This window comes from Exophiala viscosa, assembly GCF_022695815.1.
Source record: "Exophiala viscosa unplaced genomic scaffold EDD37scaffold_14, whole genome shotgun sequence".
Taxonomy (NCBI): Eukaryota; Fungi; Ascomycota; class Eurotiomycetes; order Chaetothyriales; family Herpotrichiellaceae; genus Exophiala; species Exophiala viscosa.
This window is the reverse complement of record NW_026944366.1, coordinates 278,498-301,435: the sequence shown is the minus strand read 5'-3', so window position 1 is coordinate 301,435 and position 22,938 is coordinate 278,498. Positions and strand designations below refer to the sequence as shown.

The following is a 22,938-nucleotide window of genomic DNA, read 5'->3' as shown; positions in this document are numbered from 1 at the left end:
TTGATTTCATTGATGTTGTCACACCTTGCGGAGAAGTTGTACCAGAGACTTGGGATTGGCCAGCCTGACTGTTTGAAGTGGTAGAAGTGTGACCACAATGGCTCTGAGAGGTTGAACTGCTGATCGCAGGTGATACGCTGTCTGACGAAGCACCAAAGGAGCCACCGGCCGAGCCCCCGTTGCTGGAGCTCTGTGATGATGTTCCTCTAGAGTTGCTCGTGGAAGCGCCTGATGTCGCAGAGCTGATGACAAAAATGCTAACGGAAGACGTTGATACAAATCCGGTTCCTGTTGAACCTACTGTTGAGCCCACTGTGGTGCCAGTCGACACTGCTGATCCACGACTCGTAGCAGGAGATGAGCCTCCTGCCGCAGAGCTGGATGTGCTTGACCTTGAGGTTGAAGAGATATTGACAGAGAAGCCTTCTGATGTTGTCGAAGTTGAGACAGGCGCCATAGAAGGGGCTGATGAGCTCTCCGTCGGGATGGTCTGTTTCGAGCTGGTAGCGGAGTGAGCACTGGATTGAACAGAGGATGAAGTCAATATTGACCCCGTTGAAGCAGCGACAGTGGCAGTCGAGGTGGAAGAGGGCCGAGTGTTCACTGTTGCGGATCCTGCCTTGCCGCTGGTGGTGCTGGTGGTGCATGATGATAAGGCTGTTGGGACGGTAACCGAGGTTGTCGTGGTTGAACTGAGATGGGTGGTCATGCTCCAGTCTTCCCAGTTCGTGACATCTTTACGATTGATCGCGCGATCAAACCAGCCGGCGTGAGTGAGAAGAACAAGATTGAGGGTGAAGAGTATGAACATCGTCTTCGCCAGCGACGGTGCCATTTCGATTGTGTCGTTGCAGCACTCCACAAGCACAAGGGTTAGAAAGCTCAGAGTCTTCGAGGATACTGGAGAGGCAGAAAGGTTAGAATGTTAGCATTGTGACCTGATAATGATCTGGACAAAGGCCAAGTTGAAGTCGCACTAGGCAGTGACGCAAAAAGTGAATGACTGTTCAGTGATGAGAGTGACACGGAGTTCTTGCAGATGAAAGGCCATTGACGAGACAATGAGAGCAAAGTGCGAGATCTTGACGCTATAGACCGTCAACGGCCTCATGGGAAAGCCTCACTTACCGCTTAGGTGTGTCGTGCACATGCATCTTCACTACCATATCTGAGCTGGCTCGCACATGCCAATCCGCATCAAGATGATGAATGCCATTCATATAAGTATAAGAATTCGACTTCCGTAAAGCGTATAAACTGTCTTGCCACCAGGACTCGACTTTGTCCAAGTGGCTTCAACCACAACGAGCTTCTTTATCTTGCGGCGAACAACAACAATGCTTGCTCTCGTAGCAAAGGGTAATCACTCTATCCCTGTGGTCAGCTGAACAAGACGAGGAACATCACCAACAAACATGAGGCCGACCTTGAACCATCGAGCCATGCCGCTCATGATACTCATCTGGTGTACCTTGACCCCTTTGTGCCTGGCTTCTTCTTTCAACGTCACCACAACCAGCAGCGACTTGAAGCGTCGCCAATGTGTTTTCGATGCCGCCTCAAGTTCGTGGAACTGCGACTTCCTTCTTCCGACCTTCGAGCAGCTCATCACCCGATTCCAAGACGTTAGTGATGGAGGAGGAGCAACACCTGACAACATTGCCTGGTAAGAATGCCATCAGCCGATTAGATGTTTGACGACCTCCAGCTGATTTACCGTACTGCAACAGGTTTTACACAAACTTTGATGGTGGTAATCCAGATTACAACTTTGATCAACTTTTTGCTTGGATCAAAGCGTGGTTCGAAGCCAAGGGACTTGGATCGTACTACATCTATGATGGTGTCAACCCGGCATGGAGAAAATATCAGGAAACCTTCATCGCTGACCATGCGAACGAGATCGCCGAGCACAACGAAGACGATTATCCCGGTTGGGATACGCCTTACGCGACTTTTTGGTGGTGCTTCTTCGAAAGTGCAGCCTCGGCGGCACGGGCTCCTGATGCTATCATTTTCACACCAAATGTCCCTTGGAGATCTGACAAAACTGGGCTCTGATTGAGATGCCGGCGCTCACAAGAAACCCGAACATTCAGAAAATATGGCGGGTTGACCCTCGACCGGGAGCGGATGGATGTGGCGAGGAACAGTTGGTTTGGGACAGGAGTCGCGGAGATTTCATGTTGGCCAGTACTTGGCGATGTCCAGTATGATTGTATGAGGCCAAGAAGTCAACGAAAGAAGAGACAGAGATACTTTCCAGCTGCAAAGCTGCAGGATTCCTCAATGCCAGTCCTGCGTCGTAGTTGTGGGCAGGGTGGGATGCATCGCTCCAGCAGTAGATGTGGATAGACTTGATTACAGCGATCAAAGCTTGCTGTTTCAACAATTTTCGGCCTAGCACAATATGCCGCGAAAGGCTTGAAGTCCACTTGCCATAGATTCGTTGATCAGAAGCCAGTTCAATTGCCGTGGTTGTCCGTGCCCATGAGGGTTAACTTGTGAGATGCCGTACAGTGCTGGATCGAATTAGATGGCCTCTTCAAGACCATCCAAGGCTAGCGACCTCGTCCTTTACTCGTAGTTAGTGTAAACATTTGGAGGGGGTGGGCAAGACTGCAAGGTGACCTTGCGGTTGACGACGAAAATTGCATATTGATGGCTTGGAGACGAACTGGCCCACGAGTGGTGGTAGTTCGTCCACTTTACTTGGTTGACCCAGCCAAGCAGAGAAGACCGCACTCGAAACTGCACGTGTATGCACTTGATATTGAAGTTGGGCAAGTGTGCGTGAAGACCAATCCAACACGTGATAGATGAGCCGCGTAGTGACAACTCACACAGTATCGAAGTTCCTGACCGTGCCAAAAAGAAAAGAATTGCTGAGAGCCGGGAATTGAACATCAGACCCCAAACAAGAAAGTGCCAAAGTGCAGATAACTTTCAGAGGCCTTGTCCAGAGATTGCAATCAAGAATGAGGGGAGATAAATCTCCTGCGAGACATGTTTTGAAATCAGGTATGGGCGGTTGAACAAGGGATCTTCCAGTATATCTGCAGTTTGGAAGAGGCACAGATACCGTTACCAGTTTTGTTAGTAGTCATGAGGAACAACAGAGTTGTCCAGCCCCTCGCCAGCAAGGCGTTCATAACCACTAACAAGACCAGTAAGTGGTACTGATAGACGGCTCAGCCATCTCACCTCTCGAGTGATATTTGAGCACCATTCCTAGGTCGAAAAAGATAAACCACCAATTTCTCCTGCTGGTCAGTCACTGATAGCTTGGCGGGATGAAAGTGAATGAATAACTCTGCGGTGAAGGGTGCAAACACGAAGTCTTCTGCGCTGCTCCGTCCTCTTCTGCCTCTCTTTTTATTTTTCAGATTGTTCCTCACATCCAAATCTTCGCTCACCATATTCTCAGGCGCAATCCCGGCAGTCTCTGAACGCTCGAGCTCGATCACCATGGATAACATGATCGTCGACGAGCCTACGCGCAGCGAGCACGATACCGTCCAAGAGCTACCAATCAGAACGCGCCCTTCGGATCTCGATGGCGAGGATTCTGAGATGCTTGACGCTGGCCTTTCGGACACGGAGTCTGTCGATATCATTGTTGACCCGGAATTCGCAACAGAGATACCGGAGCCGAACACTGAACTGTACGAAGACTCTGGAGACGACGCTCAGAACGTTGGTCGCGACCGCATAATTCTAGTCCGCGTCATCTTCTACAACCACGTAAGTGATTCCCCTCCAAGATACTGTGTCGTCGAAGCACGAGTCTTTTGATGTGTCCCTGTTTGTGCCAATCCCGCTTTCTGACGACTTGTAGTTTGCTACCCAACCGTTTCATGTCCCTGCGCGGAAAGGCCATACCATGGGCTCCATGCTCAGAGCGATTCACAAAAAACTCCCTGCAACCACCATTGAGAATCGATTTGATGAGAAGCTGGAATACGTCCCTGCACAGGACTCACAATACGAGCCATTGTTCATCCTCCAAGAGGCATCTTTCAGAACTCCAGCAATGCGGCGAACGAAATGGGTGGTTGTAAAGCCAAACACCAACAACAAAGCATACTATCGTTGGTTCGACCGCAACGTGATTCGGGGAAGTGAAATGGAACTGAAAATGGAAGTTCGTATTCGGGATATTGAAGCCATTGAGCAAATGGAGGACCTGGCGGCTGCTGGTCGAGACGAGGCTGTCATCGAGGGTCGCCGATATGTCAAGATCGACATTGACAAGCTTTGGGATCCAGATGTGTTCTGGAGATATGTCGAACACAGCAAGACTGTCGCTGTGCAGTCCATCGATCTCACCAAGCCTAGCACTGCCGAATGGTTTCCGGAGCGCGACGGCCCAATCGACCAAATGCCACAGGCTTGGAAACAATGGGCGCCAGCGAGTCAAGCAAGCTAGGGCATCACGATGGCGGTAGAGGCGGACTGGAGGTCATCGACGACGAGGTCAGAGAGAGTTGATGTGGTGTTTTTAGAGCTGGAATGAGACTTGGCACGCTAGCCACTAATGGATTTGAACAGTGGCATTGATGAGCACCCCACTGTCTAGACAAGCCCTTTAACTAGACCGTGCTAGACCTTGACTGGAGCGCCTGTGTATTTTGGTACTTGTCGCTTTCTGCAGCTGCCCCGACGTCACGAATTCCACCCTTCAAACCTCTCGTGTCACCCAAGATATTCACTCAAGCGACGAACCGCGAAGACGAAACCTACCGAGTAGTATTGCAAATTGATATACATTCTCTGTATCCCTGACTATCTCTCAATCACCGACGACGCCAAACTCTCGTGGATTGCCCTCTACCCGAGCGAAACGAAACACCAGTCAATCAGTCACATTTCCAAACTGCAAGAACAGCACGTTCGCACACACCTGCTTTGATTCCGTCGAACTCGACTGTCGCAGTCTCGGAACAAAGCGCGTCTTCGTGGCTTTTGTCCTTGTTGTTCAGCCACGTCATTTTCACTTCCTTGTTACCCTGCGGCCTAAACTCATGCTGTTCTCACTACCAAACTGTGTCAACCAACCATGTCAGGAGTATATTCTGTCGACGATCTGTTGAAACTGCGAGCATCGCCTTTGATATGCAGACCTTCGAATCTGCCACCTATCGAAGAATGGATGGGGTACGAATCAGTCGGGCAGTGTTCAGCTGAGATACCATAACTGACGCCGGACAGAGCACAAGATACCACTGCCAGGAGACCAACAACAACCCGAGGAAAACCGGATGAGCCAGCTGTACAAATCGAGGCTTTCCAAAAACGACCTGCATTATTAGACACTCAGCGTCGAACAACTACTGGTAGGCATTACCATCTACCATATCTCAATGCATACTGACCACTGTTTTAGATCCAGACAGAATCGTCCTAGGCCCACCTCGTCGCTCCTTTGCTTCTTCTAACGCGCGCGCTGCTGGCAAAGGCCCAGAAGGCTTGGAGGAGTCAAACACAAGAGACAGGACATCCTTCCACGAAAAGTCGAGAAATGGCGACTTGCCGGAATCAAGACACCATGAGCGACGGAACACACAGACCAATGGGAGACAAAGCAATCGGCAAGAGGGGGAAGATATCGAGTCTGCACATCGTCGCGATCTCGAGCGCCGACCCAAGTGGGCCGGAAGAGACAAGAACGATCAAGCACTAGAGGACGAGGAGGACTACTCGCGAGCGGGTCTTCGACGGGATCGGGGAAAACTATCACAACCATGGTTCAAAAAAGAAAACCCAGAGGCTGTGGAGGAAGTCGGAAGAGACGGCGAGCGACCACAAGATTGGCGCCGCGATCGTCGAGACAGGGATTGGGATCGATCTGGGAGAGTCGAAGCTGAGCCTGAATGGATGGATGCTGCGGAGCCCGAGGAGCCATTCCAGGTCCGTACTCAAGAGGACTTTCAACGATGGAAAGAAAAGATGAAGGCTGGCACAGCCACGCCGACAGATAGGGTCGAGCAGTCCGCACCCACGGAAGCTGTACAGGGGATCTCGGCCACAAAGATCGCCTCCCCGGAACCAGATGACTCGATGGACAAATTCTTCGCCCGATTCGAGTCCAAGGGACAGGAGCAGAAGGCTGCCACCGTTAAGATGCATGGAAAGACTCGATTTGCCTCGCTCTTCAGTCCTGCGACAGAACAGAACAAGCAAGTCGAAGCACCTCCACCAATGCCAACGTCAGAAAGACCTTCATCAGCTCAGCTGCCAGGCCCCTCGGCAGATGCAGATCAAGCTGGCTTCGCCCGCATTCTGGAAATGTTGCAGACTCGTAGCAACAACCCTACCCCTCAATCACAGGATACTGCGAAGCCGCGAACACCACTGTACGCCAGAGGGTCTGAGCCGAGGCCAGAAATGCAAGGACGGCCATCATCTCAGAGCTTGATATCTATTTTGACTGGCCAAAATCTACCTCAACAGCAAGAACCGACTCCTATGAGTCAGGACAGATTTGTAGATTCTGGCTCCGCGGCTCCGCCACCCGCACATACACGTCAGCAGCCCAGCATCAACAAGGATGAGGTCCTGTTGAACCTGCTACGGCAAGCCAGCCTTGCACCGAAGCCTGAGCCACCCAACCCTCATCAGCAATCTGGATTGGGCATGTATGGTATGCCAGGAGATCCAAATGCTCGCGCCGCAGGAAGAAATCAGATGATATCTCCAATTCAGGGCCAAGGTCCAATGCCCGGTCAACGACGTGAGAATAGCCGGTCGATGTTCGACGACTCTCCTGTATCCATCTACCCGAAAGAAGCGGCACCACGCGAACATAATCAACGACGCCCGACCGAGGGTACACAGTCTGGACAGGAAGACCCTTTGATCGCTTTGCTGCGTGGCCAAGCTCCACAGAGACCAATGCAACCACAAGGTCCTCCTGGTCTTCAGCGACCCCCAGGACTAGACCAGGTTCCTCGACCTGGTCAAGGTTGGCCCGCACAGCCACCGCAACCCCAGCAACCGCCCCAACGCCAAACATCACTTCCGCCCGGATTGCCGGCCGTTCCTCGTGGCATGGCGGGAGCACCGTTTGGTCAACCACAACAAATCCCGAGCCAACAGAACGTTCCACCACCCCCGCCACAACAGCGAGCACAGCAGCAACGCAAATACACCGGAGAATCGTCATCGGCGCCAGGAATGCCGAACCTTCCCCCAGGCATGTATCCTCCCCCAGGCTTTATGAACGCCGGTCCTCCACCTGGCTTTCCGGGTGCCATGGCCAACCATCCTGCTAGATACCAAGGCGAACCAGGTCCGCAGGGTGCGAACCGTGGATTCATGGAAATGTACGGTGAAGTCGGTGGCAGAGGAGTGGGGTTGAGGGGAGGTGCCGGGAATGGTCCTATGCCCCCTTTCAGATAGCGTGGTCAATGAACGGATGTGCATAACATACGGGATTTGATAGGGCCGATCTTAGTTTCCATGCCACCAACCGATGGATATGGACGTGGGCTGAGAGCGCTGACGGGTGACAAGTTCGCGCGCAGAATCACAGAACGTGCGATGAGCATCGGGCTTTGATGGCTTGAGAGCGCCGCGCTTTGCCCAATTGATGGATTACGATAATCAGTGTCAGGCATGTCCAGTATTGAAGTCCAAATCTAGATGGCACAGGACACTGTATTCTTTGCTCGTACTTCATTTGCACAACCATACAAGATATGTCCTGTGTGATCCTGCTGGTTTTGAGTCTACTTTTTAGTCTGCCTCTTGATCTTCTCCACCAGACTCTTGACATCGCCGTCACCCTTGGCTGGTCTCGCAGTCTTCTCCTTATCTTTGCCCACCGTATTCGGCACATCCTCTTCATTGGAGCCATGCTTCCTGCGTCTCCCTTCATCAAGCAAAGTCTTCATCGCTTTCGTTCCCTTGAACCTCGGATTCGTTGGATCAATAGCATACTCGTGGCTCTCGAATAACCTTGCGAATCTGGGGTCTGCCGTATCGACCTTGAAATCGTCGTCCACTTCTCCCGCACCAGTCGTGGCTTTCTTCTTATCGTGCTTGCCCTTCTTTCCCTTCTTTCGCGCCTGTTTCTCCGCCTTTTCAATCTCTTTCATATCAAAGTGTCGGACGCCGTTAGCGTCGTCGTCATCGGCCATAAGCAGTTCCAGTCCCGCACGCTGCTTGCGCTCGATTTCCTCCTCGGCTTGGCGTTCTGCTTTCTTCTTCAGGCGCTCTTCCTTGCGCATCTTGTTGCTTGCGGCGCGCTCAGCTTTGGCGGATGGTTCGACTGCATCGTCGCTGTCATCACCATCACCACCAACGAAGAACGGGTCGTTAAAGCCCAGGTCATCTCCATCTTTGTCTGCTGTGTCGTTGGGTTCTGGCTCCTGCTCGTCTTGATCTTCGTCGACCACCTTCCTCTCTTTGCGCTTCAGCTTGCGCTCCCGCTCTTTGCGGATGTATTTCTCTACAGTCGTCTCGTCTGGCTCGGGCGAGTTTTCGAACACGGACCGCCTCTTCTTGCCGTCCTTCTCTGCTGCCAATCCGGACGTGAATGTTACTTGCATATCTCCTACAGGTGCTTTTTCCTTCTTCGACTTCTTTGCAGGTTCGGGTGCTAGACCAAGTAAGGACCGCATGCGCTGGCGTTCTTCTTCTTTCTTCGATGCTGGCCCCTTCTCGTTCTCATCACCTTCATCCTCGTCATCTGAGGTGTCCGAGCCGAGATACGCTTTCACGTCATTCTCGTCAATTTCTTTTCTGCCACCCTTGAATGCTCGTGCGACTGCTTCTTTTCGGCTACCGTCCTCGGCATCCCAGGTCAATTTCACTTTGCTGTGCTGCAGAGCGTCGGTGACAAAGTTGTTCGGTTTGTAGTCGTCTGGAATCCTTTCACACTCTTCCTTGGGTGTGTCGCTAGAGAAATCTGTGTCGTCAGGCACGAAGCGCAGGTCAAAGAAATTGGCCGTACGAAGATACTCGGTGCCATCAACGGCGTCGTAGATATGCTTTGCCACATCCGCAGACGAGAACGTCAAAATGCAGTAGTAATAGCGTAAGCGTTCGAGTTGATACTTGCGCAGTGCGGCGGAGTCGAAATCTGCGCCATCGTCTGGCTGAAGTATGGACTTTTTGATATCCTCTTCATCATCTTCCTCGGGATCTTCGTCCACTTCTGCTCTTGCTTCGTTGGCGAAAATCTCCTTTGGTGGTCCTTCCAGTTCTTCGCGTTCGAGCCTTTCTTTGCCAAATTCGCTAGGGTAAATGGCCACGTTGAGCAATGACCCTGTCGAAGGAAGAAAACTTTTGAATACAGCCATCAGATCTGCCGCCTTTATGTTGTCCCAATCCAGATTTACAATGGCGATGCGAGAGGTGACTTCGCCTGTAGGCACGTCCGCTTGCTCGGCTGGTCCAATTCCGACTTCTTCTTCCAGATCCGCCTCTTCTTCTTCCGACTCTTCATCGCTTGTGGTCTCTTCGGACGAAGACTCGTCATCTCTGGTGTCTCGAAGGGGGTCGAAGGGCTTTTCGAATTTGTTCAACTCTTGTTGTACTTCATCGTCGGCGTCAGGTTCGTCGGTCTTGTCTTCATCGTCTTCGAACTCGTATTTGCGTTTCAATCTGTTCCTCTCGGCGTCAGATGCCAGCGGCCGACCGTATCGGTCTACCTTGGCTCTTCTGGTGAAGTCTTCATCTTCCAGGGCTCGGCTGAAGCGCTTGTCTACCTTGACTTTATTTTTCTTCCCAGGTAGACGATATCGTGGATCGGATTGAATGTTGACAAATCGAGGATCTGCAATACGTTCTTCTGCTTGAGGCTTCTGGGAACGCACGCCAGTCTTCTGCTTTTTCGATGATCGTTCCGCCATGCTAGGGTAGTGGTGTCGTCAATGTCTTCTCGTCTGGTGAGTAAGTCAGCCTTCTGGCAGACCGCAGTCCTCCGACGACTTTTTTTCTGGTTTGACAGGCGGGGCACGAACGTGCATCTAGCCGGCGGCCGCTAAAATAGTTGGAGAAATTCCTAGCTGCAGGTCCGGACATTGGGTGGAGTGTTAAATGCCACACTGTCGGAGGTCAATTGAATGGAAATCTGGTGATTCTGGACCCCTTTGGGCGTGTTCCGCAAGCTGTCCTGCTCTCCTCTCAATACCGCTTCTTTGCAACTGCGGTGTTTCATCCCTCTTTTCCCTTCGTGGCAGCAAATTCCTCATTGCACAACCTACAGCAGCAAACATTCCATCGTGCTGTACACGGTCCGTCGCATCGTCATCTGCGCACTGACCCACCAGAAGCAAACAAAAGGTCCCTGTCTCGGATACCAACATCAACCATGCCTGTCGGATCGTGTCTAATTACGGGGTAAGTCAGGCCCTTAAACATAAGCGATCGCACGTCAGATTGACAACCCATACAGTGGTACAGGCTACATTGGCTCCTTCACCACCCTCGCCCTCGTCGAAGCAGACTACAAGGTCGTCATTGTCGACAACCTGCGCAATTCGTCCCCCGAAGTCCTCAACCGCATAGAATTGATCTGCGGAAAGAAGCCTGAGTACTACAATGTCGATATCACAGACGAAAAGGCCCTCGACGAGGTATTCTCCAAACACCCGGACATCGACAGTGTCATCCACTTCGCCGCGCTGAAAGCCGTGGGCGAGTCTGGCGAGATCCCCCTCGACTACTATCGAGTCAACGTCTACGGAACACTCTCCCTTCTCTCCTCCGCGGCCCGCCACAATGTCACCAACATCGTCTACTCATCCTCCGCGACCGTCTACGGTGACGCAACCCGAGTCCCAGGCATGATCCCCATCCCCGAAGAATGCCCACTGGGCCCTACCAACCCCTACGGCAACACCAAATTCACCTCCGAGCTCATGATCACAGACCACATCAACGCCGAGCGCGCCAAAGCCCAGAAGAAAGGTGACACCGCTGCCGTGAACAAATGGAACGCCGGCCTGCTACGCTACTTCAACCCCGCAGGTAGCCACCCCAGCGGAATCATGGGCGAAGACCCATCGGGCGTGCCATACAACCTGCTCCCACTCCTCGCACAGGTCGCAACAGGCAAGCGCGAGAAATTGCTCGTCTTCGGCGACGACTACGCCTCGCACGACGGTACCGCTATCCGCGACTACATCCATATCCTCGACCTGGCCCAAGGCCATTTGAAGGCTCTCGACTACTTGCGCCAGCACAACCCGGGCGTGCGCGCCTGGAACTTGGGTACGGGCCGTGGCTCGACCGTCTTCGAAATGGTCAAGGCATTCAGCAAGGCCGTTGGGCACGGTCTGCCGTACGAAGTCGTCGGCCGAAGAGCAGGAGACGTGCTCGACCTGACGAGTAACCCCACGCGAGCAAACAAAGATTTGGGCTGGAAGACGCAACGGACGCTGGAAGATGCATGCGAAGATCTGTGGAAGTGGACAGAGAACAACCCCGAGGGATACAGACAGAAGCCCCCTCAGAAGTTCCTGGACGCGTTGAAGAAGAATAATTGAAAATACCACACATAGTACATGGCGCGGTGTTTTTTCTTGTCGGGAGCTGCAACAATTTCGATCCTCTTCTTACTTCACAATTAGACTATTTTGAATGTACACAGCAGCAAAGAGAGGAATTGAGATAACTCTGGAATAATAGGCTTGATAGGGCCGAAAAGGCGACTTTACATTCTCCAATAGATGTTATTGGCTCATCGGGGTATATTTTTGGCTCCATGTTCAAATCAAACCGTGTCTATGACCTTCGCTATGCATGACAAGCAAATTGTGTATCACGTAGAATAAGCGACACTGACACCCACGCTGCCCGTCCACCTCTTAATGCTTACACCCCCATCACCATCGCTGGACCTCGCGACAACAGAACCAAGCGAGATTGGGGCTGAAGCATTTCGAACTATCGGCGAGACACTCACCCCAGCGCTCACAAGCAGACTTTTGACCCTCCCCGTCCATAAAGCCTTGACATTCCAGCCATCATCGAACCGGAACTTCAACACATTCTCTTCTTCCCTTTGGACGCGTTGTTCCTTGAGATCGCGCTCGGCCCTTGTGAACCAGTCTTGTGTCCGTGTCCTTGCCCACGTGATATTGTCACTCTGGTCAGTGGTGGTTGCGGTCCTGCCGCGACGCCACAACTCCCCGCCAACCACGTACCGCGACTCCCATGAGTAGAAGTTGAAATCGAAGCGTGATGACAATGCCAAATTCGGCGTCGGTCGGACAGAGTACGTTGATGATATGGATCCCGTGAGCGGAGTACATGTCAATGTCATGGTATACGGAAACGACGAGTGCGAAATGCCAGAGGGTGTGAGGAGACTTTGGCCTGCGCTCGACAGCAACAAAGCGGATGTGCCGGCCAGTGGTTTGTTCGGTGATGTTGGACTAAGGCGAGACGGGGGATCTGAAGGTGTGATATGCGGTGCCAGCGTCGTGAAGCGCAACCCCGTCGAGAGTCCTATAACATGGGAGAAGGGACTGTAGTAGAATTCTGCTCCAGCAGACAGAAGCGAGGGTTTCGATGCGAGGCGGTTGTGGTAAGCGGTCATAGCATTGAGTTGTGGCGGGAGTGGTAAACCAGTAGGAAAGTCCGTCAGATCTCCCACGACTATATCCTCGTCCTGCGAGGATGGTTCCGGCGCGACACCGAAATTCCATAGACCCCGAATTCCGAGTAATGCATTATCCGTGGATCCCAGACCTTCGACTGAATACCGGCCTGTATCGTGCTGGACGTGTGCGAGTACCGATGCAGGTGGTGGACCATGCACGACTGGACTGCTGAGTGATTTGCTGTACAGCGACAAACAGAGGAGCGTGTCTGGATTGACGCGCCGGGCGTATAAGCCCGTCAAGACGGACGGAGGGGGCAGAGCCAACGTCGCGTGCAGCAGTGTTGGTTTCCTCTCATCTTTGCTTAGTGGCTGTCTCTTTTCCTGCACACCGATCGGCAGCCGGATATCCCTGTACCCTCGTACCAGTTGATGCAGCGGTATACTCGTCGTCTGCGAGGAGATGTGCGCAAGTGGGACCGTCGAGTAGAGGTACGATATCGAGCCATCAATCTGACCTAACGTTGAGAGGGTGTAACTCGTTGCGAAATTGGGTGTACTCAAGGACGAGACATGCAGTGCGAGAGTGGAGGGTGTCTCGAAGGAGACGATAGCGTCGGAAATTGCGGTCAAGGACGAGTAGCTGTTGTCTTTGTTCCAGTCGGTCGAGGTACCGAACGCATGAACTATGTAGTCCATGAAATCAATCATTTTGTGTGGGTGGAAAAGCGCGTAGGGCGCTATCTTAGGTCGTGATGCATCGAGATTTCATACACTTCTGGACCAGACGATATGACTGGACCAGGTATGTCTTGACGACGGAGATACAGTGGGAGCAACAACTACGAGTAAATGAACCTTGGTATTGATGGTATGTACCTATGTACCCAGGAGACGCTGCTTGCACAATTGTGGCCGTTTGCGCCGCCGTGCTACGGTCGGTCGATCTGATGCAATGGGGCCGGGGGCACTGCGGGTGTGATACGACCTACCATGCATTTTCTCGTATTAGTATCATCTCTTTTTGGGTTCTTGAGAATGCAATCGCGTTTCTGATTTCTGTGTGATGGACGTATCAGGAGTCACATCCTGGGCCGCGATAACATCCTGGCAGCTAATTCGCCTTGACAGCCTGGTCTGGCTTGCTGCTGTGAACCCAGATAGAGAAGAACGGGAATGCCTCAGCGCAGCTATCTCGGGTATCCCAGAAGAACTGTCGGATCGCCTCCGAGCACCTCTTATCACGCCCCTATGTCGACCAACAAGGCTACGGCGGTTAGCCACGTTATACGTCCCGCCTCTCTGTCACTCTCATGGCCGGAGCCAATACCAGGACAGAGCTTTTTTAGCCAGTCAGGTACTGTTCGTAGGGGAGTATGTCCAGGACCTTTCATGCTGAGACCCTGATTCCCCAGAGGCGGTCAAGGCCGGTGCTTATCTTGCAATTAACAACTCATAATTCAGGACGCATTACGCTAGAGGCCGGCCTCATAAACATAGCCCTGGAAGGCGTACTTGGTATGCGTCCCGAAAGGATGAATGATTGCAGTGCCCAGCGAAATGGCGACACGTTATCGCCCTATCTAAAAAAGAGTACAAGACACGGAGTCTCAGGAGGCCCCCAACCATCCAGAGTTGTCGTCTTTTTCTCTCCTTCACCATTCAATAACAAGAATGTCGACCGCCGCTTTTGCTGTCAAGGGCGCGAAGCGTGCGAAGGCGCGCGACGCCCTGATCCCCAAGCGGTACTGGGTGGATGCGAAAGACTTGCCGCCGGCTGACCAGAAATCCGTCATTGACCTCGTGTCGCCGTTGTTGTCCAAGAAGGAGATCGACATCATCTCCATCCTCGACGTTACAGCCTTGCTGAAGAGACTGCATTCAGCCGAATTGTCCGCCGTTGAGGTGCTCGAGGCCTACACTAAGCAAGCCATCTTCACCCAGCAGCTTGTCGGCGTGCTCACAGAGACCATGATCCCCGAAGCATTTGAGAACGCTCAAGCCCTGGATAAGATCCTGGCGGAGACGGGCAAGCCCGTGGGGCCTCTTCATGGGCTACCCATCTCGCTCAAGGATCAATTCCACATCAAGGGCTATGAGTTGAACATTGGCTATGTCTCGCGCATCGGCACCGTCTCTGATCGTCACTGCACCCTGGTTGACCTCCTGGTCAAGGCTGGCGCCGTCTACTACGTGCGTACCAACTTGCCCCAGAACATCATGCGCGGCGAGGTTGACAACTTTGTCTACGGCCTGACCACCAATCCGAGCAACCGAGAACTGAGCCCCGGCGGCTCCACGGGCGGCGAGGGCGCCCTGCTAGCCATGCATGGCTCCCCGCTTGGCGTGGGGACCGACATTGGAGGCTCTGTACGCATCCCTGCGGCTTTCTGTGGCATCTGGTCTCTGCGACCTTCCTACCATCGTGTTCCCTATCAGTGGTGCGCCAACTCCATGCTGGGTCAGGAGACGGTCCCCTCTGTCATTGGACCCATGAGTTCGTCGTACACGGGACTGGTCGAATTCATGAAGGCCATCGCGTCGCAGGAGCCATGGTTGCACGACCCCATCGTGCTCGAGAAGCCGTGGAACGAAGCAGCCTTTGAGGCGCCCCAGAAAAAGGGCAAACTTACCTTTGCCATGATGTGGGATGATGGAGTGACTCGAGTCCATCCCCCCATCACCCGTGCCCAGAAGGCTGTCGTGGCGGCCTTGACCGCCGCTGGACATGAAATCATTGACTGGTCGCCTGTCAATCACGTTGAGGGCACCGCCATCCTCGACGTGGTGTACAAAGCTGACGGAGGCAAAGACATTGCCGACGAATGCGCGGCGTCTGGAGAGCCCATCCTCCCCGGTCTAGGAGAGGGCGCGTCTAAGCATCTGACCGTGTGGGAGGCGTGGCAGTTGAACAAACGCAGAGACGCCTTTCGCAAGACGTACCTGGACGCTTGGAACGCTTCCGCCTCCAAGACCGCCAATGGTCTTCCCGTCGATGCCATCATCAGTCCCGTGGCACCTTTTGTGGCCGCCGTCTTGACTGAGAACGATAATCTCGACTATACCTCGATCTGGAATTTGCTTGATTATCCCAGTGTCGTCTTCCCCACGGGCCTGCGTGTCGATGTTGGGATTGACACAGGCAAGGTGGCCGGCGAGGCCATATCGGGTAGCAGAGATGAGCTCAACGCTTCCAGGTGGGAGGAGCATGGCGCCGTGGGCTATGAGAATGCTCCTGTCGGCCTGCAGGTGCTTGGACGGCGGGGCCGGGAAGAGGAGATCCTGGGCATCGCCAAAGTCTTGGGCAAGGCTATCGAGCAGATCTAGACTGCAGATATTTGACACTGTATAAACACCCCATTGGGTGCTTTTGTAGAAATATCTATTGCCTACACGTGCCCGTCCATGCCAGGCCACTTTTCTCCGGACCAAGCCAGAAGCACCAAGCACATGCTGGACAGTGCAAAGATGTCATTGCGTCTGTACAGGAGCTTCTTCAATATGGGGGGTGGGAGCAACATTGGTCAACGGCGACAGTGTCTCAACGTGGCCATCAATGGTCAACAGGCAGTGCACCATCAGGGTTTATTGTCGCGAGCCAGAAACGTTCAACGCGGATATCCTTGACCAGTATGGAAACTTGCATAATCCGCTCATGTCAAACGGCAAGATTACGCGATGGCTTGCCGCACCATTCAATGGTCTGACAGTGCCTTGTTACACCAGCGTTTGAGGGCGACGACGAGATCTCGATCAGTAGGTAAATCACGATTATAGGAAGTGAGTAAATAATGTCTCTCTCACCTATAAATACGTGGTAAGTATATAGGTAGTTATAAAAAGGTAGAGAATTCAATATATTATATTATATACACTATTTAATAGTTATGAGCCTAGAATCGTATCCCTTACTAAGATTTACTAATAACTACTTCTAGCCGAGTATACCCTAAATTTAAACTAATTAAAACGCGTTGTTCGATAAGGCTATTAGGCTAGTATCTCCTAAATCTACTTATTAAGAATAAGTCTATATAATAACACTATTAATTAACTTATAGTAACTATATCTTATTTAAATAACTCTTCTATAGTGGCTAAGGTCTTTATTATTCTCGATAAGATTTAGAACTAGGACGAATAGTTCTATAAGATACGTAACGAGATAGTCTCGTACGATATTTAGTAGTATACCGATTCGGTAATTACGCCGAATCTAATATAGCTACTACTATCTCCTCTACTACCGATAGTAGCGATAGTTAGGATTAGGGTAGTAACCTACGGCGAACTTAGTGCTAACGAGAAGAAGATATATAAGATATTACGTTAAGATTATTAATATTTCTTAAAGACCTACGAGCGTAAGTATATAGTATTAGGGGCCCTTAATAAGTTAATTAACGATACGATCGCTAGATATAATTTAGTATATATTAGGAAGAACTACTTATAGTTATAGTAAAAGCTAACGATACTTTGTCTATAACTATTATCTATATTCTCCTATAGGGAAGCGAAAGTAATTAAGCGCTATAAAGCTCTATAATAGATACTAAAGGCGAAAGATATTAACGCCTAGCTAGTAAAGTAGAAAATTACTTACGCCGACGCCCTAGAAGTAGGAATCCCTAAGGTAAGTCGTAAACGACTAGTTCTCGACTTTCTTAATATCGTTATAAGTATTAAGGAGGCCTAGACCGAGACCTAAAGGTTAGCCTTACTTATAGACGAGAATAACTACCCTTATAATTTACCTAAGATTATATAGCTCTTTAGATAGTTACGATTATACGATAAAATAGCTAAAGTAACTCGAGCCTCTTATATCTTATTCGTAACCTTTTAGGGTAGATAATTAAGTCTTCCCGAATACTTTTACGAATAACGATACTAGTATATCGACTATAACTACGTAAATAAGGCAAAACGACTATTATACTAAAAGCTAAACGCTACTACTCAACGAGATTTCGAGGATAAGCTTAAGATCGATACTCTCTTCGCCTCTTAAATCTCTAGAGCTAAATAAAAGACTAGTAGAGAGATAATTCGAAAGGATACTTCTATTAGCGACGCTAGTAATACTCCGATAAGCGGAAAGTAGTTATTAGGGATATTTACGGCGGCGTACTCGGTAATAGCGAGGTACCCTCTTATCGATAAGTAGATTATCGATTTAGGCTCCGATATTTATCTATATAACGAAAAGAAGGTATCGTATTAGGTAATACGCCCTACTTAAATTAACGATAGAATATAATACGGTATCGATATCTATTCTATCGATAGCTATAATACTATCGTGATTAATATCTCTATTAATAACGGGCCTAGAACGATAATAATTACGAAAGTTACCTATATACTAGGATATATAACTAATATTATCTCTCTATTACGCCTTATAGTAAAAGGCGGACACTAGAATAACTTAATAGAAAGTCTATAACGCGGTAGAGAGTACCTCTATTACGTTAAATAATAGAAAGAATACTTCGTATTAGGAAATACGACGACTTAATTAATTCACTTAGTATTTATCTTAAGTATAGCGCCGTATAATAATAGGACTTATATAGCGATAGAATAATATTAAATTATAGAATACCTTAGCGTCGAGACTATTAACTAGTTACTACGAAATACCGAAGGGATCTAAATCACGGCTAAAAATACTTTAATAACTATCGAGTACTAGACTTATAGTATTTCTAAGGCTAAGGAAATTATCTCGCGAAGACCTAAATATAAAAACACTATAACTTAACTATTTTAACGAGTCTTATATAATTTAGCTATTCTTAACGAAGCCTATAGTAACGATAAGTATATAAGTTACTTTAATAATTATAAGACTCGATTTAATTACGTTTATACTTATTCGAGTAAGAGGGACTATATTCTAGTCGTTCGAGCCTATCTAGCCTTACTTAAAAATCACTATAGAATCGTCCCTTTCTTTATAAGGCTCGATAAAGAGACCTCTTTAGGTAAGGCGTTCAATAAACTTATAACTAAGAAAGAAATTATCGTTAAACGATCGGCTCTATATACTCCTATATAAAACGATAACGCTAAACGCTCGAGGAGTATAATTATTTAAAGGGTAAGAGTAATATATATATATATATATAATTATCTATAACACTATAGCCTAAGCTAGTTAAAAATAGCTAGGTACGTACTTAATCGTATACTAATTTAAGTACTAGAATAAAAGATACTATTCGAAGTAGTTAATTAGAAAAGACTAAGATTAAATTACTTATATATAGTTAGCTATCGAGCTTACGTCCTAATTAATAAGATATTAAGAAAAGATAAGCTTTATAAGCGAGTCTTTATAGGCTACTATATCGAATATTAATTACGTAATATCTAGTATATTTAGGACTCTATTAATTACTAAATCATTATATCTAGAAACGTTATCTTCGACGAGTTAATACTATATAACCTTAATAACCTTAATAACGATCGATTAATATTAAGGGAGATACTAGATATAGTAGAGATAATCGATAACTTTATTAGTTTAGAGCCTTACTAGAAGTAATAGGACCTAGAGGATAATAAGAATATAATTATTATTATATATATAGTACTCTATTAATAATAATCGACTAATTAGAAAGTACTCTATAACGCTTAAAATACGGCTTAAAAGAATATCTTAATAATTATAGTAAATTAAGCCCTAAATATATAAGGTCTTCTAAGCCCTAAGATAACCCTAGGACCTAAGGTTAATTTCGCTAATTAGGAGCCGCCGGAGAATTTAGCCAACTAATCGAAGAGCCGGATTCTCGAGGAACTTAACACTATACTAAGAGTTATAGAGATAATAGCATTACTTTTAGAGAATAATATTATTCCTAAGAGTACTCGTCGTAAACGGTAATTAACTCGTCGATAAGCTTACGTAGCGACTCTTCACTAAGAAAGTAACTTCGTTAGTAGTTACTATTATACTTTCGCTACTACTATTAAATAGAAGTAAGGTATATAACGAATATATCGAGATTATCTTTCTTTACTACCTAAATACTAGCGATAAGTATTATAATACTCTTACCGTAAGGAATAGATTAAGACTATCTCTACTAAATAGAAGGCTATTCTAGCTAATTAAACGATTAAAGAGGTTAATCGCTAGAGTACTAAAGATAAATAAATTCTACCTCTACTATAGGTCTTTATCTATAAATTTAATACTAACGAGTATCTCAATAAATTTAAGGCTCGTATCTATATACAAGAGGACCTTTAAATAAACGAGAAGAACGCCTACGCGGCTACTCTTATACTTAAGACCTTTCGAGCGTTAATAGGAATTATCGCTTACTTTGACCTCGAGATCTATTAAGCTAACGCTATCAACGCCTTTCTAAACTCTAAGATCGATAAGAAAGTATATATCGACTATTTAGAAGAATACGATAACGAAAATAAGAGTCTACGCTTACTTAAAGCGTTATACGGCTTAAGATAATTACTATTACTATAGTATAATACGTTTATCTTAGCTCTTAAAGAGCTTAATCTCGAAGAAGTACTAAAAGTAAATTACTTACTACGAAATAACTAGTTAATTATCTTCTTCTATATTAATAATATTATAATTCTCTATTAACGTAGTAAATAAGTATAATTCGATAACTTTATTTAATAACTTTAAGGATACTTTACTTTTCGAGTTATTAAAGATATTAATTAGTTTCTAGGTATTAGAATTATTAGGGATAGAGCTAATTATAAGCTATAGTTATACTAGGACTTATACGTCGATAAGCTTATAAGCCGATTTTATATTATATCTACTTAATAACGATAAATTATACTAATTACTATTAAGTCTCTTCGTGTTACGAATCCCGAGATAGTACGATACAGTATAGGCACTACGCAACCTAATATACGGCGGAGTATAAGCGTTACGCAACCCAATAGCTACGCCGAGGATCGGAGGATTACGTGACTTCCAAGTAGCGATATCGCTTATATACTAGTAGTATACGCCTCCCCATTAAGTAGCTTACTTTACCCTTAAGAGACTAATGTTCTCTTATGCTTTAAGTCTTATACCGATATAGATTAAAGGAATATCTATTAGTTAAACCTATCGCTATACTCTACCTATTTAACTAAGGCTATCCCTAATATTCTTAAAGTATTTCCTACCGAATCGGTCGGAGTAAGCGATACGTATAAGATACGATGGCTTCTAGTACTCGTAAACAAAGTTAGACCGATAGCGTTAACTCGGGTTTTAACACCACTAAAAGAGTAACACTAAGAGATTATTACGAAGAGAAGAATACGGGTTCTACGCGAGGCGTAGGAGAGACTCCTACTTCTAATATAGAGCTAGATATTAACGAATTCCTTCGCCGTAAAAACGAAGAGCTAGTTAAATTAGTTACTAAACAATATATAGCTACGGATAATTAAGCCCTACGCGATAAGCTCGTAAGGCGAGACTCAATATAGTATATAGATCTCGCTAGTACTACGCTACCGTCTCGTAAGCGAGCCTATAGTACTATCGACTTAAACGAGTAATACCTAGCTAAGTATATTAAGCTTATATAATCCCCTAAGTTCGACGAAAAATCTATCGAAGGGCTTCGTAAGTACAATATAGGCTAGAAAAAGATCTTTAAGCCTATAAGAAATATCGTAGTGGACTAGTATAAGCTACGTATTAATATCGTAGCTACTTTCCTAGAAAGTCGGGCGGAAGAAGTATAGGATCGAGATAACCTATCCTTTAATACCTAGAAGGAATTTATCGAATATCTTAAGAGCGTCGTTACGACGCCTACGATTCGTAAGAGCTAAGTACTTATATAGCTCGTAAAGATAAAGTAATTAGCGAACTAATCTATAAGGGAACTCCTTACTAGAATCGAAATAATCGAGATCGATATTCCTATAATAATAGAGGACGAGAGTAAGACTTAGATATTAATCAATAGCTTATCGCCTACATTACGCGCCGAAGTTATATACGAGAATAAGAAGATCCTCTCGCGTAAGTAGGTCCTTAACTCGATATAAAGATACGAAGATATTATTAAATAACGTAATAAAAGCGAGGCTACTAAGGCTACTCTAACTTAGGAGTTAACTACTACTAAATCTAACTCGCGTACGATCTATACGAGGCGCTCGCGACTTATATTCGACTTATAGGGTAGAAATAATACTACTATTAAGAAAAAGGAGAAGAAAAAGATTATTACGGGTTAAAAGTTTAACGATATCTATTTTAACTACGGTAAAGTTAGGTATAAAGAGACCGACTATCGCTCGCCTAAAAGGCTAGGCGTAGGCGGCTCGATAGCGAAAGATTATAGCTAGGCGAAAAACTAATGCTTAGTACGTTAAGTACCGCTATAGCGCTAAGCCTACTCGATAACGAGCTAAAGTTAGTAGAAAAACTATAGTCACTAGTACTAGAAATTTAAGTTAATACGCTAACGAGCCCTCGGACGCTAAGCGCGCTACTCGATAGCGACGCGTAAGCGAACTTTATATCCTAGCTATTAATCGTAAAGTTTAGTCTAGAGTCTATAGAAATAAAGAGATAAGTACGTACTATTATAGGCTAAGCTATTCGGGTATATAGCGAGTATCGTCTCGATACGTATACTACGAATATACGAGGCGAACGTAAGGAGTACGCGATAACCTTTATAGCTATAGATATCTAAACCTACGACGCTATATTAGGATACCTATAGCTTAAGACAATAAATTTATAAGTCGACTAGAGGTTAGGGACTTAGTCCTATCGCCCGAAGGTTATAAGCGTATCGCTTAAGGATCTTATAGGTGACCCTAATAGTCTTACTATAGGAATACTTATTATATTACTCTTAGTCCTAGAACGAAGGCTCGAAGACGACGTAACGCTTACGATTATAGAAGAAGGCGGGGTTAATCTATCTAAAGTATACTAAGGCTACGTCGATATCTTCGAAGAGCCCTCGGCTAGCGCCTTTAACGAGAGTACGAAAATAAGATACTCGATATCTATTAAGGAGGGCGAGACTATATCTTATGGACCTCTCTACCCCCTTAGTAAAGTTGAACTCGAGGTCCTACGGGAATATATCGAGAGTAGTATACGAAAAGAATAGATATAATCTAGCGAGTCGCCTACGGGTGCTCCTATCTTATTTATACTAAAGAAAGACGGTAAGCTACGACTTTATATCGACTATCGTGCGCTAAATAAGCTAACTATTAAGAATCGGTATCCGCTACCGTTAATTCTAGAGGTACTAGATCGTCTTAGCGGAGCTAAGGTATATATTAAGCTAGATCTACGGGACGCTTACTATCGTATTCGTATTATAGAAGGAGACCGCTAGAAG

The 22,938-nt window shown here is 47.3% G+C and overlaps 7 protein-coding genes across 7 annotated transcripts; 5 read left to right on the top strand and 2 right to left on the bottom strand.

Moving 5' to 3' along the window:
* Window positions 1-1,415: 1,415 nt before the first annotated feature.
* On the top strand, window positions 1,416-2,466 carry EDD37DRAFT_674867 (uncharacterized protein; the record flags this gene model as incomplete). The annotated part of the gene is made up of 2 exons (XM_062819524.1): window positions 1,416-1,666; window positions 1,731-2,466. The coding sequence occupies 2 exons, from the start codon at window positions 1,416-1,418 to the stop codon at window positions 2,059-2,061; spliced, it is 582 nt and encodes a 193-aa protein (XP_062665932.1). The 3' UTR covers window positions 2,062-2,466.
* A 1,002-nt stretch (window positions 2,467-3,468) lies between these two features.
* EDD37DRAFT_654153 (uncharacterized protein) lies at window positions 3,469-4,429 on the top strand (the record flags this gene model as incomplete). Its single annotated transcript, XM_062818658.1, has 2 exons — window positions 3,469-3,744; window positions 3,839-4,429. The coding sequence occupies 2 exons, from the start codon at window positions 3,469-3,471 to the stop codon at window positions 4,427-4,429; spliced, it is 867 nt and encodes a 288-aa protein (XP_062665931.1).
* A 630-nt stretch (window positions 4,430-5,059) lies between these two features.
* Window positions 5,060-7,401, top strand: EDD37DRAFT_569841 (uncharacterized protein; the record flags this gene model as incomplete). The annotated part of the gene is made up of 3 exons (XM_062814245.1): window positions 5,060-5,157; window positions 5,212-5,336; window positions 5,387-7,401. The coding sequence occupies 3 exons, from the start codon at window positions 5,060-5,062 to the stop codon at window positions 7,399-7,401; spliced, it is 2,238 nt and encodes a 745-aa protein (XP_062665930.1).
* Window positions 7,402-7,566: 165 nt separating this feature from the next.
* On the bottom strand, window positions 7,567-10,010 carry EDD37DRAFT_183454 (uncharacterized protein). The gene has a single exon (XM_062809990.1). The coding sequence runs from the start codon at window positions 9,855-9,857 to the stop codon at window positions 7,731-7,733; it is 2,127 nt and encodes a 708-aa protein (XP_062665929.1). The 5' UTR covers window positions 9,858-10,010; the 3' UTR covers window positions 7,567-7,730.
* An 8-nt stretch (window positions 10,011-10,018) lies between these two features.
* On the top strand, window positions 10,019-11,696 carry EDD37DRAFT_698057 (UDP-glucose 4-epimerase). The gene is made up of 2 exons (XM_062820172.1): window positions 10,019-10,347; window positions 10,403-11,696. Exons 1-2 carry the CDS (start codon window positions 10,319-10,321, stop codon window positions 11,493-11,495), a joined length of 1,122 nt encoding a protein of 373 aa, XP_062665928.1. The 5' UTR covers window positions 10,019-10,318; the 3' UTR covers window positions 11,496-11,696.
* Window positions 11,697-13,423, bottom strand: EDD37DRAFT_641705 (uncharacterized protein). The gene has a single exon (XM_062817327.1). It carries the CDS (start codon window positions 13,262-13,264, stop codon window positions 11,771-11,773), a length of 1,494 nt encoding a protein of 497 aa, XP_062665927.1. The 5' UTR covers window positions 13,265-13,423; the 3' UTR covers window positions 11,697-11,770.
* A 667-nt stretch (window positions 13,424-14,090) lies between these two features.
* EDD37DRAFT_183438 (general amidase) lies at window positions 14,091-15,995 on the top strand. Its single transcript, XM_062809989.1, has one exon. The coding sequence runs from the start codon at window positions 14,228-14,230 to the stop codon at window positions 15,878-15,880; it is 1,653 nt and encodes a 550-aa protein (XP_062665926.1). The 5' UTR covers window positions 14,091-14,227; the 3' UTR covers window positions 15,881-15,995.
* Window positions 15,996-22,938: the final 6,943 nt, after the last annotated feature.

Bases quoted from the DNA above. Each gene is read 5' to 3' on its own strand.
- EDD37DRAFT_183454 (XM_062809990.1), bottom strand. From the start codon at position 9,857: ATGGCGGAACGATCATCGAAAAAGCAGAAGACTGGCGTGCGTTCCCAG.
- EDD37DRAFT_698057 (XM_062820172.1), top strand. From the start codon at position 10,319: ATGCCTGTCGGATCGTGTCTAATTACGGG. The intron at 10,348-10,402 runs GTAAGTCAGGCC...CAACCCATACAG, and splicing joins GGATCGTGTCTAATTACGGG to TGGTACAGGCTACATTGGCT.
- EDD37DRAFT_641705 (XM_062817327.1), bottom strand. From the start codon at position 13,264: ATGATTGATTTCATGGACTACATAGTTCATGCGTTCGGTACCTCGACC.
- EDD37DRAFT_183438 (XM_062809989.1), top strand. From the start codon at position 14,228: ATGTCGACCGCCGCTTTTGCTGTCAAGGGCGCGAAGCGTGCGAAGGCG.